At 39.9% G+C, this 19,241-nt stretch overlaps 1 protein-coding gene across 3 annotated transcripts in view; it reads right to left on the bottom strand.

Annotated features, from left to right (window-relative positions):
- The window catches only part of ZFYVE1 (zinc finger FYVE-type containing 1), a 56,582-nt gene that overhangs the window by 16,877 nt on the left and 20,464 nt on the right, over positions 1-19,241 (bottom strand). For all 3 annotated transcript variants that reach the window (XM_036735642.1, XM_036735640.1, XM_036735641.1), the window contains 2 exons: positions 8,595-9,099; positions 5,657-5,871 (listed from right to left, as the gene is read on the bottom strand). In XM_036735642.1, the coding sequence (XP_036591537.1) occupies positions 5,657-5,871; positions 8,595-9,099 (720 nt within the window). The remainder of the gene's footprint in view (positions 1-5,656; positions 5,872-8,594; positions 9,100-19,241) is intronic.

Genomic DNA, 19,241 nt, shown 5'->3' with positions numbered 1-19,241 from the left:
GAGGAGAGAAGGGGAGGGGGGAGGGGAAGCAGGGGAAGGGAGAGATACAGAGGTTGGGGAGGGACGGAAGAGAAATAGTTTATTTAGTGCCTGTGATCCATTCCACTTCATGTGTATAAGCCAGGGCCTAAGATGGGAAGTATGAATCTGCTATTCCCTCAATTATTCTCAGTTCCTGAATGCACCTCACAGTGTGTGCATCTCAGTAGGTTGTATGATTCTAGAATCTCCTTTACATCACATTTGTATCCAATCTATTCATTCTGCTTAGGCTGGTAGAACTTCCTGGTCAGCTAGAAGACCCCTGCTGTGTTTCCTTTGACTTTCTTGTGTTTTCTATGGCCTCAATCACTAAGCAAAAAGAGTAAATTATATAGTGGTGTGCAACTCTTTAATATGATTACATTTATACTCACATGTGAAGAGCTTTCAAGAGAATTCTTCCCTAATCATCAATTTCCCTGCCAGCTGAATCTTTGCCTGTTTTAATTTTCTTCTATTTGAGTAAAAGTCCTGGTTCCGGCCTGCCTCCTGATCAATACCTTAGCTGGGTGTAGTGAAAAATAAAATTTACATTCAATTGTTTCCCTGGAACCATCTCAGATCCATCTGATCCTTGATATAAGACGGTCTTCTTTTAAAAAGGCCTTAGCCCCTCTTTCCAACTACAAATTTTTTAAAGATACCCTACTGTATTCCACCTTATATAGACAATTTAAGGTAATTTTGAGTATAGACTTTTTCCTTTTCCCACCAACTTTAGATTCTAACCCCCAGTAAGGAGAAACTCAACTGCAACCTCTTAAAATGTTACGGTTCACAGGAATTCATTCCTTCATTCAACACACATCAATTACTTGAGCTAGCAAGTTACAAACACAAATAAATGGAGTACCTCCTATGAGCTAATAGTTGTAAAAGGGCACATATTTATACTAAAAAAAATTTAATAGGTGCATAAGAAAAGTATAAACAATGTATCTCAAGATCAGAAGGGAAAGATGGTACGCCCTAGGTAAGGAGGGAAATTAGAAAAATCAAGAAAGGCACCATGGACATCCAATACCTAAGCTGCCCCCAAGGGCTGATACGATTCGCATTTCAAGAGGGAGCTCTTAAACAGGTCAATACCCCAAAGAAAGAACAAATGTGGAATTTCCGGATTTGGATTTAAGATATTATTTGGGGGTTGGAGTCTAGAATCCTACCGGGTATACCTCTCAAACAACACCAAAAAGGGAAGTTTCCTATTTTACCTGTAGATGAAGCTAACTGGGAATCTAGCTAAGTATCATAACTGCACTATAGAGAGAATATTAGAATGTTAGCTTTGGAAGAAGTCTTTAGAGACCATCCACTCAAACCCATTGTTGTTTTTCATTTTGTAGGGTAAAAAGAGGTAGCTTCCGCTAAAGTCTTGAAATGTTAGATCTCCCATCCTGGTCCCAGATCTCTTTCTATGACACCATGCTATCTTTCTGATGGAAAATTTCATTTGCAAGATTAACGGGATCCTATATGCCATTCTCAGAGTCAATGTTGTAAGTCCTCCTAAAGGTTCTTAAGCAATAAAATCCCCTGATTTTATGAGTAAATAATATGTAACTGAAGTCTGAGTGTTTGACTGAAATTTTAATATGGTGGGGAGGGAGACCAAAGTCCAGGAAGAAATCATGAAATTCATACCCAATTCTATATAGTAGTTCTTTAAGGATGACAAAGCACTTTCCCGAGAACACCTCCTCCTGGTGGCACAAGTAGGAGTATACATATTTTAGACAGAGCAAAGCTACGGATAAAAATGGTTAAGTGCTTTTGCCCAAGGTCAAAGAAGTACTTCTTCAAGTTGAGAATATGAATTCCAACTATGATGTTCTTTCCACTATCATATAATCCCTCTCCAAAAGGAATGACAAAAAGTTTTTTCTTATTACTAAATGATAACTCAGGAAAATTGCTCAATTAATCACATCCTTTAGTATGGAATCTTACTTTAGGAAACTGTTAGTACAAACTTAATGGCAGGGAAAATATTGAATTGTGACTCAACAGCAATCAAAGCACAAGAATCATCTTTGCCTCAAAGACTTGTTGGTCTACTCCCTTCTATTTAAGAACGGGAGAAGAAGCTAGATTTTCTAGGTCATTCTAAATTTCTAGGCTCAGTTTACAAGCTGATTTCCTATGAAGTAATCTCATAAAAATAACTCATTATCCAAAGATGTGTTTCTCACAGGTTTATCTTTGCTAAGGCAACAACTCCTTATGACATCACAAAAGAGGGCAGGATGCCTCCAAAGCAAACCAGGTGTTATTACTTCAGATGCCAGTTGAAGAGAACTTCCTGAGCATCATCTTCTAGAAAGTGGGTAAGATAACAAATCATTTCCTACAGTGGTCATTGGAGAAAAATATTAGTACCAGAGTGGATGAAAGTTGTCCTCCCTCAACTGCAACCTGATTTTTCTTTTCCAATGTAGGTAATACTACATGATCCAAACTTGCTCCCCATCCAAGATTCCAGATCTCACATCATTCCTGAGTTTCTTGGGTTCTCCTCCTCCCAAGGTCCCAAGGCTGGAGGAGAAAAGCAGGGAAGGGTCTCCCTTCTGAAAAAAACTTGGAAAAGCATTTGTAGCATGGCTGGGAATGGTTGCTTGGAGACCAGATGATCCTGAACTTCAGTTGCCCTGGCAACAACATGGCTCTTTCTCTATTGTACCCACATGGCTAGCACTAAACAAGAGCTAGCAATACATTTCCTATTTCAAATTTGGAGTTTTAGGCTGTAAAATGCTAATACAAGAAATGCTAATACAAGGTTTGCTTCTCCCTCATTCCCCCCCACCCACCCAATAATGATCACGTAGACACTTAGTAAATACTCTCTTATGATGGAATTTGAGGGTCAAAGTTTTTTACATTTGCTGGCCTTAGGAAGAATAATATCATATAAAGCCAATATTAATTTTTAAATGATTGCCTCAATTACGAAGCAACAGTCTGGACTCACAAGAAATATAATGTAACAGAAAGTCCACTAGATTTCTCCTCAGTCAAAAGTCCTGGGTCCTAGTTCTAATTTAATCTCTACCTCTGCCATTTACTAAACGCACAAGCTTGGGTAAATAACTTTACCCCTTTGGGCCTCAATTGCTGCATCTCTACCATCAAGGTTCCCTCTCTAAAATTCTTAGATTTTGCTGACATTCCACCATTACTATTTCTTGACAGTTTGTCCTCTGCCACAAGCAAGACAAATTTACCGCTTCTGCTAGAATATACTCCCCTAGCAGGTTTCTGTGCAAAGGTAGTTCCTGCCACCACTGTGGTAAGGGCACAGAGCACAAAACCAGGAAAACACATGATAAACAGAACGGGATCTAGAACCTAGCTGGACAGTAGGAAGTTTCACTAAAGGAAGTGGTGACAAGGAGATTACTGTAAGGCCCACAAAGGGCAAGGAAACTGCCTCTGGATATATTTTAATACGGCAACACGTGGAAAGGAGCTGACTGTACAAGACAAAAGTTAATTCTTTGGTTCTTCCCACTAATTGATTTCTCCCATGGCGATCTTTCTCTTAAGAGATGAAAGGTGGCCATTGGTTTTTCTCAATTCCACTGCAGAATGGGACATCAATGATGCAAATGTAATTCTTTTTAAAATCTTTAAGCAGTCATCCTATACTAGGAAGTATTATAAGAAAAGGCAAAATTAAGCTTTCAGGATATTGGAAAGACCACTAAAGTTCACATCATGAACCCCCAAGAGATATCAGATTTAGTGCCACAATTCTGAATTGGGGTCATTTGCTCAATGAAAATTCACTTCAAAAAAAACTCTTAGGAACAAAAACAAGCTTATCATCAAACAGTACTTATTAAATACCCATATTTTGGAAATTCTCCTATGACACGGGTACCTCTCTACAAGTTACTAAGTACACTAATGAGAAGTTGAGGAGGAAAGAGACTAACATGAAACAAAGAAAAAGGGAGAAGTTCGAGAAATTAGACAGATCTGTTAGGGGGAGCTAGGGATCATGAGAACTCTAATCCAGTAATTCCCCTGGTTCTGATTTTAATCTCTAATTAATTAATTACTTTATATAATAAAACACATTAAGCTATGCCTTCCTAACAGAATAACAGTGTTGCTCTTTTAAACCCCAATTTGAAGAACAGCCCTAAACTTTTACAGAATATTTTAAAGATTTATAAATTTTAATAACTACATCATTGGTGAAGGAGCCCAAACAACTTTATTAAAATCAATTATTCAGTATCATATGCCACCACTTCAACAAGAGAAATAAAGATCATTGGGTCCTACAGAAACCACTGTGTCATCAATAAATAACGATTATCATAACTCCAATTTGGTCAGGATCTTTATAATCTGTCCAGACAACTTTTATGAATCATAAGTCATATGAAAGGCCTTAGCAATCTTCCTCCTGTTCTTAAATGTGACTAGCAAACAGGGCTGGAGTAGATTTCTGAGACACTTAAGAGTCTCCTAAGCACACATGGGTGTCCTTTGATAGTCTCATTTAAATATTAATCCAGGTAAGTGTCTGAGAATGGCTATGATACCAAGCTCCCACCAGCATGAACTGTCAAGGGTTTTTAGATTTCTATTAAGAGAGTTTTGTCTCTAGCTATATTGGATCCAGGAATACTTTGACAGGTATGTATGAGGTTGTAGGGCAGGAAGAGTAGTCTGTACCATGTACGTGAGAAAAGTAGTAGATATCAGAATCGTATTATGTGCCTTAAAAATACATGGATTGCTACTTTTGCAGTCATTATGATCTCAAGCCATTCCTTTCAGTCTCTTGCAGCACCAAATTTCACTGGTCTTTTTCATAGCAAAGCAGGCCAATGAACTAATAACTAACATGATTTTGAGGTATTGGTATGCATGTGAATGTTTAACAAATGCCATCTGATGAGGAGAAATGATGAGCGGGTAGCAAGAATATGAGCTTTCCAGATGGGTACAGTTGGAACATTACAGTAGATGGTACATAATTGGAGGGCAGGAACTAAAACCAAGCTACAGACTATCAATATTAAAGTGAAAGACCCTATATCCATCATGACAAGTGGTAACATCATCAGTTCTACAGTATACATAAATCTGCATTATAAAAAGATGCTTTAAAAAGATTTTAATGACCCAAATGTGTGTATGTGTATATGTATATGTACATATTATGTACTATACACAAGTATGTTGATATTGTATGTATGTATGTATGTGTATGTATGTATGTATGTATATATGTAAACACACTATTATTGCTAGGAAGCCCAAGAGAAACTGATTTCTTTCAAATTACGTGATTTAAAGCTCCTTGAGATAGAGGATGAGGAGCCTGGTGAGAGAATAGCATGGAATTTATCTAGGTGCCAGCAGCCCAGTTCAGAGCTGAATCTCCTTTTCCTATTCTTAAAACACCTAGGCTCCTCACACTTTTCCCCAGGTTGTAGACCTCAATTTCCATCTACTATCTAAGACAACAGGAAAGAGCTCTGCTACCTACCAGATTTTGCTAATATATTCTGACTACCCAACTCTCTTCCAATGGCTGTCCCACAAAATGAATACTATGAGCTTGATGAGTACTGGTCACTGGGAATACACTGACCTTCAGTGCTTTGTAGATGACCCCTGGGTGCCTGGGAGAACGGGTGGTGTTGTTCTCCAACTGCTGCTCCAAGGCCCGCCTGAGCCCAGAGAAATCTGTAGGGGGATTGTAAGTCCTTGTTCCTTTGTAGTGGATGGAACTGAAAGCTTCAGGGAATCGACCCAGCTTCCGAAACCGGTCCTGGATCAGCTTCTCAGGCACCTCAGAGGGGTGATCTGTGAAGGCACAAATCCAGGTATGTGAGCAAATAGCTTTTTAAAAAAAAAAACAAAACTTTTTTGATAATCTGAATATTGTTAATGTTGGCATCTTCCTTAAGTTCATAAAGAAAGTTAGCCAGACAGAAAGGAAGTTCTCTTATTTATTCCCAGCTATTTCTTCCTATAGGCCCTTTAGACCTACACACACACACACACACACACACACACACACACACACACACACACACACACGCGCACGCGCGCGCGCGCGCAAAAAGGACCTGAAGTCACTAGTTCTCCCACAGCTAATCAGAAGCCACAAGCTGAAATGAAGCAAAGCTGGGTATCAGCACAGAATGGGCCCTTGGCCAACACACTCCTACAATAATTTAGCCTGTATCATTTATAAAATGAAGATAATTCATTTATCTCCAAGCTCAGGAAGAGAGCCACATCAAGTAAAAGAGAAGTAGAAATCATATGTAATAAAAGAGATGACAAATCAAATCATCACTTTTTCCCAGTTCTACTCCCTTTCTCAAAACTACAAAAAATTTGTCTGTTCTAAGTCTACCTCAAACTTCTATAAAGAATTCTTGATAATGCGGCATCCTAGAGGTGATATAAAGAGATGGCTCAATTACAGACCCAAAGGTAGCAATCAACCTCTTTCCCAAAGCCCTGAAGATTAAACTGCAGTATTCTAATACACAGAAGCTCAATATTCCAATACACAGAATAGTCTCTCTCCCCCTTACTTTTTTTAAATGTGTAATCACAGAGCTGAAAGAACCATGAAGATCATTTAGTCCAACCTTTCTATTTTCCAAGTAAAGAAATCTTTCTCTTACTCATACGGGTCCCCTAAAACAAATATTACTGATTTTATGTTATTCCTTCCCAGTTTTCCTGGTTTGAGTAAAATATTACTTTAGGGTATTTAACTGGCAAACAGGATACGCCCCCCTCACTAGAATTCAGACCTAACATTAAAACTTTGATGAATGCATGGGCAAATCATGTTACCTCTGGAACTGACCCCTTTATAGTGCTAAGTTAGAGAATGGGACCAATAGTGTGCTACGGGATAATTATTTTATACCAGGTCTTTACTAAATAGAGTAAATTACCTATGATATTTCCAAATCCATGCCACATAAAACCATTTTGCAACGAGGTTCTGCTACAGACGACCAAATAATTATTCCCAATTCCCCAAATTACAAGGATAGTTTATGTAATATATTAATGGTAATGTTTCTTAAATGCATTAATTTAATTTTTTATTAATATGAACTTGAAAACATCTACAAACATGAACATCTCCTTCCACAAAGGATAAGAAAAAAGAGGATTATATAGGATACAATGTAAAAAAAAATTACAAAGATTTCCCATGTCCCTTTTCTGAACTAACTTCTGCTTTCTTCTCTGCATTTTAATGTTTCATTGATACTTTTTTCTTTTTTTTTTTTGCTCTTTTTTTCCTTTTTTTTGGGGGGGGGTTATCACTATCAACACACCTCCCTCCCCACCATAATATGGAAAATTCCTCCTAGATCAATCAAAAATAGTAACTGCTCCTATCCTATCCTAACCAATTTAAAAGACAAGTATGTAACATCATTTTTCAAACACACCTCCACAGTAGACTTTGTTACTATTTCTTACTTAAAATATAATAATGAATATTTTATGCTAACCCATGGGAAAGGCACCTCAAGAAGCTTGCAATTCAAGAAAACAAGAGCTAACATGATCAAGGCAAACTAACATAGGATCAAAGGGCTTAGAACTAGAAGGAACCTTAATAATCATCTAATCTAGCAGTTCCCAATATGTGGTTGGAGGAGTGACCCCTACAGTCCCTAAAGTCAAAATTATTTTCATAATACTAAGACATCATTTGTCTATTAAAATGCTCCTCCCTTTATTGATTAAATATCGGTATGAGGCTGATTTTCTTCACATACTTCAACCATAACAACATGTCCCAATAGATTGAATGCAGAAACAGAGCTGAGCCTCCAGCTGTCTTCTATTTAGCCAGATATTAAAGATATTTACAAAAAAGTAAATTACTGCTACTCATCTCACTATTTTTTTTGTTTTGAAAGTTATTTTCATAAAAATGGTATTCATGTTAACGTGTAATAGATTTATTATTGTTTTAAAATAAGTTAATAAATACTTTAAATTTTTATTAATCTTAATTTCTAATACAGTTAAATATTTATAAATGTAACCCACATAAACAAAAGCTCTTCACGGCCCACAATCATTTTTAAGGGATCCTGACACTAAAAAATTTGAGAAACACAGATCTAGTCTATCCCCTTCAATTTACAGGTAAGGAAACTGAGACAGAGAAAAGTGACTTGTCCAAGGACATACAGAAAATGAGCAGAGCCATTATTCAAACCCAGTTTTTCTGACTTCAAATCAAGCATTTTTATATGTGGTACTTAGGCAAATTCCTTTTGGAAAAAAAAAACTTTTCCTAAGATGTTTGTTTTTTAAAAGTTTCTCCTCCACATCTTTTTTTCCTTCTTTGGGGGGGAAGGAAAGGAAATCGGCAAACATTTACTACGCCCATACTATCATAAGAAAGAAAGAAATACACAAAAAGGAGAGAAGAAAAGACTATTACCAGTTACCAAGAAAGTACTAGCAAACTAACTATTACTTCATTTTTTTCTTTTATTCAGCAAGATCAATACACATCTGCAACTACTCACCAGAACCCAACAGCTGGGTATGCACTGTTTCATGGAAAATGATGACTGCAGGACCCAAAGTAGATAAAGGGACATCCAGGCCACAGCGAGCAGAGGTGGCCTTGAGCTCCTTAGTAAAGTGTTTCAGGTAGGCTTCAGAAGCATCTCCAAGGAACTTGAAGAGGTCATTATGCAGCCTGTCCGCATGAGTCCGATAGATGACCAGATCAGAGATGGCTAGAACTTTGAGCAGCAGCCTCGTCCTCTGGCTTAGGTTGACCGTAGCTCCCAGAAGTCCTTCTGTATCTACTACTGCCACTTTGTGGACTGGGTCATAGGCTGCCCAAACCCCCACTGTGCAGGATTCCTGGGCTGGGGATGTTTTGAAGACCTCACGGCCATAGAAAAAGGTATGGTTAAGGGTATGAGACTTCCCATCTCCAGTATTTCCAAAAATGGAAACCACCTTCAGATGTTGGTCAGGCTTGCAGTCCAGTTTCTTAATAAAGTCTTCTTCATTTATTACCTTATAAAACAATACAAGACAGTAAAGCATGAAAGGGCTAGAAATATAACCAAACGGAATCAGCACTTCTCATCAGTTATTTATCAACAGAGAAGAGAGAACTGGGTGAAAGTCATCAGCAGCAATCACATGATCACTATTCAGTACCACCCTCCAAAACCAACTCTTGAGCCTCTCCTGAAGCCACTGTTGATTCAATAACTGGCCTTGAAGATCAGTGACCTGTATCCAAAAGGTAAGCAAGTGTCAGAGGCCGGATTTGAACTCAGGTCTTTCTGACTCCAAGTCCAGCATTCCATCCACTGTGCCATCAACTGCTTCTAAATGAAGAGGCAAGGGATAAGTTTGGTGGATCCCAGACAGCACCAGGGTACAAACCCCAGATGCAATACAGGAACACATATAGTGAGGAATTGGCACAATCTCCACATTGGTTCCCTAACCCAAAATGTCAGAACTATCCCAACTGGCAAAGTGAAGAAAAGGCTGACAGCACTTCTGCCAATACTGCAGGCAGCCATTCCTAGTCCCACCCCACCTGTTAGTGCATTTGCCTTTACAAATTATCTTCATCTCTTCTATATATACTTTGCATGTACCTAGTCATTTATATGTTGTCTCCCTGTGAACATGTAATACTCCTTGAGGGTAGGAACTGTCTTTTGCTTTTCTTTATATCCTTAGCATTTAACATAGTGCCTGGCACACAGCAAACACTAATAAATCCTTGTTGACTGATGAACTTTCTAAAAATTTAAACAAAAAGTGAGATCACCTCCCAGAGGTAGTACGATATATAACTGTAGTCATCAAAGAACTCCAGGAAAAAGAGGTAAAAAAAATGCCCATTATTTCACCATTCAGTTCTCCTCTTTGGCCAATACCAAAGACAGACAGGATATGGAGGCTATCAACTAACAGCACCCTTCAAGAATGGTACTAGCAGTTTCTGTAGTGAATCCTGATATGCTACCACTATCAGAACAAATGGACATGTCCTCTAGGAAAGTGTGTGTAGCAATAGACCAGACTAATGCATTCTTCTTATTCACAGTATACTCAGGCCTCTAGAAGCAGTATGCCTTCACCTGACAAGGGGAGCAGTACACATTTACTGTGCTTGCCCAATGGCATTTAACATCCAAATCAGCCATAATACGGTCTATCAAAACATGACCAAGGGATGTACAGCTCATACATCACACTGAGGTATTGCACATTATATCAATAACCTGGTGATTAGTCAAGGAACAGTGGGCAGTTAAGAAAACTCAGATCTAGTGAGTTGTCTTAAGGGACCAAAAGTAGACCGTTAACCCAGAGTTACAAGTTACAAGGCCCAGAAGATAAATGTCAGCATAGGTGAGACATTTCCACCAAATAAGCTGCTGCATCATGTTCCACAGACCAAGTGAAAAAAAAAACTTAATGGCTGGTTGACTTGAATTCTGGCAACAGCGTATTCGTCAGCTCCTAATGAGGCCCATTTACTGAAGAACCAGGAAAGCCACATTCTTTCAGTGACAACTGAGGCACAATAACAACAACTGACCTTTTGTATAGCACTTAAAAGTTTGCAAAGCACTTTATGTGCATAATCTCACTTAAGCTTTAAAACAACCTTATGTAGTAGGTACTATATAGGTTTTTCATATGAGGAAACAAACTCAAGGTTAAATTATTTGCCTGGAGTTATGTCAGAGGCAACATTTGAATCCAGGACTTCTGGATTCCAAATCAAGGGCTCTATTCTGACACACATTTGTTTTCAGCAAAGTAAAAACCACAATTCAGACAGTCTCTTCTTTAGGCCCATGTCCACATGAGGGCATAGTATTGAAAGTCCCCATGTTTGATCAGGATTTAATGTGGCTCTGGCAGTCCTTCATTGGCAACAGACAAAAGTGACCAACGGGTTTCTGGGGCAGGGCAATGCCAGAGGCCATGGGGTAGTATACATCTTTTAAGAGGCAACTGATACAGAGATCAAAGGGGAAATTGACCTATATGTACAAAAATATTTATAGCGGTTCTCTTTTCTGTGGCAAAGAACTGGAAACTGAGGCATCCCCATCTATTGGGGAACAGCTGAACAAGTTATGGTATGTGAATGTGATGGAATACGATTATGCTGAAGAAATTATGAAAGATATGTATGCAAAGTATATTTTCTGGGGGTAGAGGAAGGGAGAGAATTTGGAACCAAAAATAAAAATAAGGAAAAACAGTTAAAAAAAATTATGAAAGGGATAGTTTTAGTGAAAGCTGGGAAGACTTTTATAAAATCATGCTGAGTGAACTGAGCAGATGCAGGATAACAATTTTATACTATAATGACTATTATAAAGACAAACAACTTTAAAAGACTTGAAAACATTTAACAACATAATGACTAACCATGCTTTCAAACCACCAGTAATGATGATATATGCTAATCCCCCCCTGTCAGAAAGGTGACGGACTCAAAGTGCAGATTGAGGCACACTTTTTTGGACCCAGCTAACGTAAGAATTTTGTTCTGCCTGACTGTGTATTTGTTATGAGAGTTTTGCTTACTTTTTCATTGGGGAAGGGGAAGAGGAAGGTGGGAGGGAGGTTAGTCAGATTTTCATTAGTTCAAAAATTGTTTTAAATAAAAATGTTTAAAAGGCAACTGAGAGTTTGTTATTGGGCCCTAAGGGCATCCAGAAGGTTAAATGATGACACTGTAATAACTATGAAGCCTATGGATGGAATACTGGCAGATCCTTCATCCACAGAGCAGGCAGTATACAACCACACCGCTATCAAATGATGATAGTACATTAGTTATTTGGCTATACCTGGCCTCAACAGGACAGTAAACTGCACACTCCAGTAATGACTCCCTGGCTGACAAAGACCCTATAGATAGATTACTAAGGGTAGCTCTGTGACCTTTAATATGAGAGGAATGGGGACAATTTAGGGTTCACAGGTGCCTCTGCCTAATATGCCAGGGCCACTCAGAAATGGAGAACGACCATCCTCCAGTCAAAGTTATTTGATGATCCAAGATGAAGGGGAAAGTTAGTGGTCCCTCCAGGTTGACCTCAATGCTGTTCATCTCGCAGTGAGACATTCCAAGTTCTAGACCCCAGAGGCAATATATCCGGATCCATGAATTGAACTTAGCTAACTGGTCTGAGTATGGCAGGCTCAAGGATATAAAACTGGAGACAAAGAATTATGAGCCAGGACCTTTGGGGAGGATCTTCTTTCAACACCATCCTTTCTCTCCTTTCTATCTTAACCAAACTCCTAGAAAAAGCTAACTATACTAGCAGCCTTCACTTCTCAACCCTTTGCAATTTGCTTTCTGACCTCATCACCAGACTTGAGATTGCCCTTTCCAAATTTACCAATCACCCTGTGAACTGCAGATCTGAATTGCAAATTCTCAGGCCTCGTCCTTCTCCACCTAACTGTTTTATGTGCCACTGCTGAGACCCTCACCACCTAGATACCCTTTCCTCTCTGAGCTTTCATGACACTAGGAAGAAAGGAAATAAGCATTTCTTAAGCACCTGCTATGTGCCAGGCACTGTGGTAAGCATTTTACAAATGTTACCTCATTATCAAGGAAACGGAGGCTGACAGTGACTTGCCCAGGGTCACACAGCTGGTAAAGGTCTGAGACTGGGATGGAGCTCAGGTATTTCTGACTTCAGGTCCAGCACTCAAGCCACTGCACCCCAGCTGCCTCTGTCTTGGTTCTCCTCCTACTTGTCTAATCAGTGTATTCTGCTGGTTCATCATCATCCAGATCACATCCCCTAACTGTGGGTCACAGGCTCCTTAGTCTTTTCTCTCTACCTTCTCTCTCAAGACTTCATCAGGTCCCATAGGTTTAAATTATTTTTATGTTTATGACTCCCAGATCTGTCAGAATATCCAGACCACTCTCTCCCTTGGGGTTTAATTCCACATTGGATGTCCCAAAGACATTTCAAATTAACCTGTCCAAAACAGACTTCATTATGTCCACCACCACCTCCCACCAGGACCTAGGCCACACCTACCCCATGTGACCTGCTTATGTCACAGGAAGTCTAAGTCATGTGATGGGAGGAGCTTCCTGACAGGAAAGGGAAGTTACATCACAGGAAATGGAGAGAGAGGGGGAGAGGGGGGGAGGGGGAGAAGGGGAGGGGAAGAAGGGGAGGGGGAGAGGAGGAGAGGCTGCTAATGGCTGCCATCATGCTGAACAGACTGTGATAGCTGTACTGTAGGTTTGTTTTTGGGAAGACCCCAGCAGAGGGTCAGAGAGGTTTTGTGATGGCGAGGCTCCATGTTGTGATATTGTGTATAGAATGTTTTACTGCTCTGACAGATTGGATAAATGGCTTGTGGGATATGGTTCTCTGGTTTCTGAATAAATGCTTTCCTTCTACCTTCTACGTGGAAAGTCTCTCATACTTTGCAATACAGAACTACACAGGCATTTTGACAATCATCATCTGCACTGTTATTACTGCCTTACTGATACATGGCTTTCCCAGGTTTAAGACCTTGGAATGATGAACTTTCCACTCTCACTCAGTCCATATACGGACCAGTTGGGAAATCCTGCATTTATACTTCTGTAACAAAACAACAGCTAGTACTTTTATAGCACTTTAATGTTTGTGAAGTACTTTACAAAGATCTCATTTTATCCTTATAGCAGCCCTGGAAGACAGGTGCTACATTTTTCACATCTGATGCCTTCTCTATACTCATGTACCTACCACCCCAGTTCAGGCTCTCACTGCCACTCATATCGATTATTATAATAGTTTAATGGACCTACCTCCCTCAAATCTCTCCCCACTCCAATTCATCCTCATACTGCTACCAAAGTGACTTTCCTTAGGCACAAATCCAACCATGTCACTGCCCTACTCAATCTACTCCACTGACTTCCTCTACTGCCTCTAGAATCAAATATAAACTCCTTAGTTTAGCTTTTAAAGCCCTTTACAAGTTGACCCAAATCTATCTTTCAAGCCTCATTGAACATCACTCCCCTCCTGCATTCAGTAATGGAGCCAAACTATCTTTCTCTCTGTTCTTCACATACAACATGCCATTTCCTGTCTCTGCATCTTTTTGATGGAATGCTAGCCACTGCCCCCAGACCCAATATCTCATCTTCCTCATATGCCTCACTGCCTCACTAGAACAGCAGGTATGCCCATGTTCTCAACCACAAGAGTGTGCCCATGCATCTAGTAGTCCCAGACACCAACAGGATACTGAGCAGGATGTTTGACCACTAAATCAGAGCCTAAGCAGATGCCTGCACAATAATAGCAAAGAACTATCCTAAGGTTAACTTAGGACAAAGAGAAGCTTATCATAAAATCACCATACATTAATTACTACACCACCACCACCACCACCACCACCACCACCACCCCTCGCCCCGGCTTTTCTACATGCATTCTGGGCAACCACATGCGCAATTCCATGAAGGCTAGGACCCCTCCCCATATGAACAAGCCTCTCCTGTATTTTAACATTCATATATTCTGTAATGATTTAATTGAATCTTTTGCTCCATAAAAATCCCTTTCTTGCATGCCTAAGCTGCTGGTTAAGGAGCCTAGGCCGCTTGATGAGAGCATAATCCTCAATAAATGAATTTGTTTGGGTTGGAGATGATCTGAGTCTGTGAATTCTTTTGAGATGACCCCACAATACACCTTCCTCAACATTCTCACTGACTGTCCCCAATGCCTGGGATGAACTTCATCTTCACTTCCATTTCACAGAATCTCTCTTCCAGTTACAACTCAAGCACCACCTTCTACATTAAACCTTTCTTGAAGCCCCACTTCCTGGTGCCTTACTTATGAAACTACCTTGTATTTATCAACTTTGTATTTATTCAGTAGATACTTACAAATATATTTCTTGTCTCCTCCATTAGAACATAAGCTCCTTAGAAAAAGGAATTGTATTTTTTGTTGAATGTTGAACATTGAATTTTGGTCCTTAGCACCTAGCACAGTGTTGGGCACATAAAAGGTGCTTAATAAGTACTTACTTGAGTGTTTGGTAACTTAGTGTCCCATTTAACCATTTGTGTTCCTCATTAGTACCCCCTAAAAATGCCCCAATGAAGAAAAGGAGCACAAGAGTGACAGAAGCAACTAGAGCAGACTGCCCAGATTCCTAGACCCAATGGACCCCAGGAACAGATCAGGTTTGAAGAAAGTAAGGGAAGGTGTAGAATATAAAATTACAGCATGCAATTAACGAGATCCAGTCTTGTCACATCAATAGCCAAATGCATCAGCTGCCAGCAAATATTACCACCCCTGAGCTCCAGGTATGGCAGTATCCTCCAAGAACAGCCATATGTCATCTTCCATTGTGGGGGAGGAGGGAGATGCTGACTGGGGTAACTCATATAACTCAAATAATACTAAATTTGTAGTCAAAAGGATCTGAGTTTACCAGATTTCCCCATGTATAAGAGGCACCCTTTTTCAAAATATTTGGGGTCTAAAAACTGGGTGCATCTTATACAGTGGTTGTAGATTTTTTTACTTGCATTTCCCGCTTTTTCACGCTCGTTTTTGCGCTCTTTGTTGTAGATTTTTTTACTTGCACTTCCCACTTTTTCAGGCTTGTTGTCTTTGCGCTCATTGCTTCGCATTTGTTACCGTTATATTAGGTTACGTTTTGCGATGTTCTGCCCAGAAATGGCTCAGAATAAGATTTTCCTACTGCGCTGAATTCAAGTTAAAAGTGATCCAGATTGCAAAAGTGAATGGAAATCGTGCTGCTGAACGTAAGTTTGGTCCTCCTCCAACTGAGAAAACAATCCGAGACTGGCTATGGGAAGAAGAAACCCTACTGAAAACACCTCCGCAGAAGGCTACGAGAGGCAAGTCAGCAAAATGGCCTGATTTAGAAAGGAAATTGAAGATATGGATTGAAGAGCAACGGGCAATTGGAATGCCTGTGTCCACAAAGATGGTTCAGCATGAGGCAAGAAGAATTGTTGATGAAAAAGAAGTTACTGATTTCAAAGGAGGACACAAATGGTCTTTCAGGTTCATGAAACAGAATGGACTAAGCATGCGTACACGCACCAGACTTGCCCAAAAGATGCCTGAAAGCTATGAACAGATGAATAAAACTTGAGTTCAATAACTTTATGTAATACATTTTTTTTCAAATTTCGGGCCCCAAAATTAAGGTGCATCTTATACATGGGAGTGTCTTATACATGGGGAAATATAGTATTTCTTGGTTTTCTGGGTGACCTGGGCCAAGTCACTTAACCTTGTTTAATTTCAGTTTCCTCAACTATCAAGGGGTTTGGATTAGATGATCTCTAAGGTCCCTTTACAATCCTGAGATAACCTCAAAATTTGGCTGTGCATTCCCAAACCACCAAGCATTGGCAAAAATAAGGGCTAGAAGAGCACCTAACAAAAATGCCAAGGAGCTCCACAGCTCCCAGTCAGTGATTCCATTTTACCGCTATGTAAGTTCAAGAGCAGACCTGGGAACAAGTCATAAAATGAGCTTTTCACACACACTGAATCACCCTCAAGCAGGTGGCATTCTGGAATGCTGTAAAGGTCCATTCAAGACTCCAAACTTTTACACCTTTTAGGAAAAGGCTGAGAAGGTATATCACAGGCAGGAGTTTATGCTCTGAATCGTATGATTCAGTGTCTCCTTTGGTCAGAGGGCACACATCTTGGAATGGTGGGGTGGGGGGGGAAGAAGTCAACGTGTCAACAAGCACTGTGCTGAGGACTGGAGAGACAAAGAAAAGACTTCTGCCCTCCAGGAGCTCACAATTTAACTGGGGAGACAACATGCAAACATGTATAAATTATGTATAAATAAAATTGGAGGTAATCTCAGAAGGAAGGCTCTAGCATTAAGGGTGTAATCAGAGAAGGCTTCATGCAGAAGGTGGGTCTTAGTTGAAGACTTCAGAAATGCCAGGAAATCCAGGAGACAGAGATGATGAGGCAAAGCATTCCAGGCATGACGGACAACCAGCAAGAATGTATATATCAGGAGACAGAGCGCCTTGTGGAAAGGAGAGCAAGGAGTCAGGCAGTGTCACTGGGCTGGAGGTCATATGGGTAGGAAAATATGAGAAGACTGGAAAGGTAAGAAGGGGGCTAGGTTATGAAGGGCTTTGAAAGCCAAACAAAGCCTTTTGATCTTAGAGTACTAAGGAGTCACTGGAGTTTATTAAGTAGGGTGGTGACATGGTTAGAACTACATTTTAGGAAGATCACTTTGAAAGTGGAGACTGAGATGGGAGGAAGGTGAAGTCAGACCAGGGCAAATTGCCTGAGAAAATACTGAGGTGTGAAGGAAGTGTAGGTAACAAAAAAAAAAAGAGAAGGTGAAAAAGAGGAGGAAGAGAGAGTAGTTTAGAAAAGGGGAAGGCATAAGGAGACATGAAGTGATTAAGGTCTAGATTATGACTAGGCAGAAGAATGAGTTTCTAATCACAGTGATGGCAAGACCATCACTCCTCTATGTGTCTGAGGTGGTACAGATAGTCTTGGTCCCTAAAGTGATTTGAGGAGATTTTGTAAACATTAGAGTGCTATATAAATACTAGCTATTATTATGTTGAGGGCAGCTAGGTGGCACAGTGGATACAGTGCTGGGCCTGGAGTCAGTAAGACCTGAGTTCAAATCTGGCCTCAGACATTTACTAGTTGTGTGACCCTGGGCAAGTCACTTAAGCCTGTTTGCCTCAGTTTCCTCATCTACAAAATGAGCTGGAGAAGAAAATGGCAAATCACTCCAGTATCTTTGCCAAGAAAATCCCAAATAGGGTCACAGAGTCAGAAACAACTGAACAACAAATTATGTTGTAGAGGAATAAATGCAAAATTTGCCAACTGATCAGATACGTGGACTGAGTGAGAGTGAGAAGTCCATAATTCTAAGGCTGTGAATCTGGGAGGCTGGAAAAATGGTGGTGCCTTTAACAGAAATGGCAATGGGTTTAAGGGGACAGAGCTTGCTATGGAACCAGGAAGATCTGGATCTGAGGCCCATCATGACTATGCAACCCTGGGCAAGTCACTTAACCTCTGAGCACTAAAGGCAGTTCTTAAAGACTTTACATCAAGAGAAGGTACCAAGATGAACTGGTATAAGCTTCCTAGTCTGGGAGTTCCCTGTATCAATTAAAATCACAGGTCTGGTATCGCATCCCAGTCTCTAAACCCATACCTGCTAAGGCCATTAGCCTAGAAATTTCCATATTCTACAGTGACTCCCTACTTACAGGACTCTCACACACTGAGATGAGTGATGAAGTGGTCCAAAGGATATAAAGGTCTCCTTCTCTCCCCCTTAATGGTAAGGGGAGAGAGAGAGAGAGAGAGAGAGAGACTAGAACTGTGCCCTCATATGTGAAATTCTGGGCAGAAGTTGCAATGGCACTTATATAGTTTTTACTGTTTGGGGACTGGGAAAATGATCAAGAGAAAATGTTACACTCTTAAGTCACAAATTACAGACTACTAGCCCAGTATTATTTTAAATTCCAATGGTATTCTGACATGCCAACTCATTAGATTTAGACACCAAACACCAAAGTTTAACTTCCATGAGCTATTAACACCCTCCCCATGAAATGTCTTTTTAGTAGCAAAGACCCAAAACAAATTCAGAAAATGCCAAGATGGAATTGTTACTATGTGACTGTTACTGTGGCAATCCAGGATTGGGACATACAAAAGGTCAAAAGATTGGGAATGCTTTATATCTTGTGAGGGAATGCTTGGAAGCTTGGAAAATTATGTTACTAATGTTGACACTGTTATATACATAAATTTTATATTTGTATATATCAGTGCATTAGGTGGCCTCCTATACACAAAGTAGAAGACACAGGCAAAGGAGAAGGAAGGCACACACCAATTGCAGATACCTACGGTGTCTATGTATAATGATGGGGCAAAAAAGGGGACAATATGAAGGCTAGCTTTGCCTATAGTACTGAAGTATTTTTAGAATGCTAAGTTATGTTGTGTTTAATATCTAGGGTTAATTTGGTATTGCTGCATTTGTAATATATATTCTTGACCCTATACAAAGTTTGATATGTGATAAGCAATGGGTGAAACATATGAGATGGG

This window comes from Trichosurus vulpecula, chromosome 8 (genome assembly GCF_011100635.1).
Source record: "Trichosurus vulpecula isolate mTriVul1 chromosome 8, mTriVul1.pri, whole genome shotgun sequence".
NCBI lineage: Eukaryota > Metazoa > Chordata > Mammalia > Diprotodontia > Phalangeridae > Trichosurus > Trichosurus vulpecula.
The sequence above is the reverse complement of the archived record's forward strand: the minus strand, read 5'-3'. Positions and strand labels throughout refer to the sequence as shown.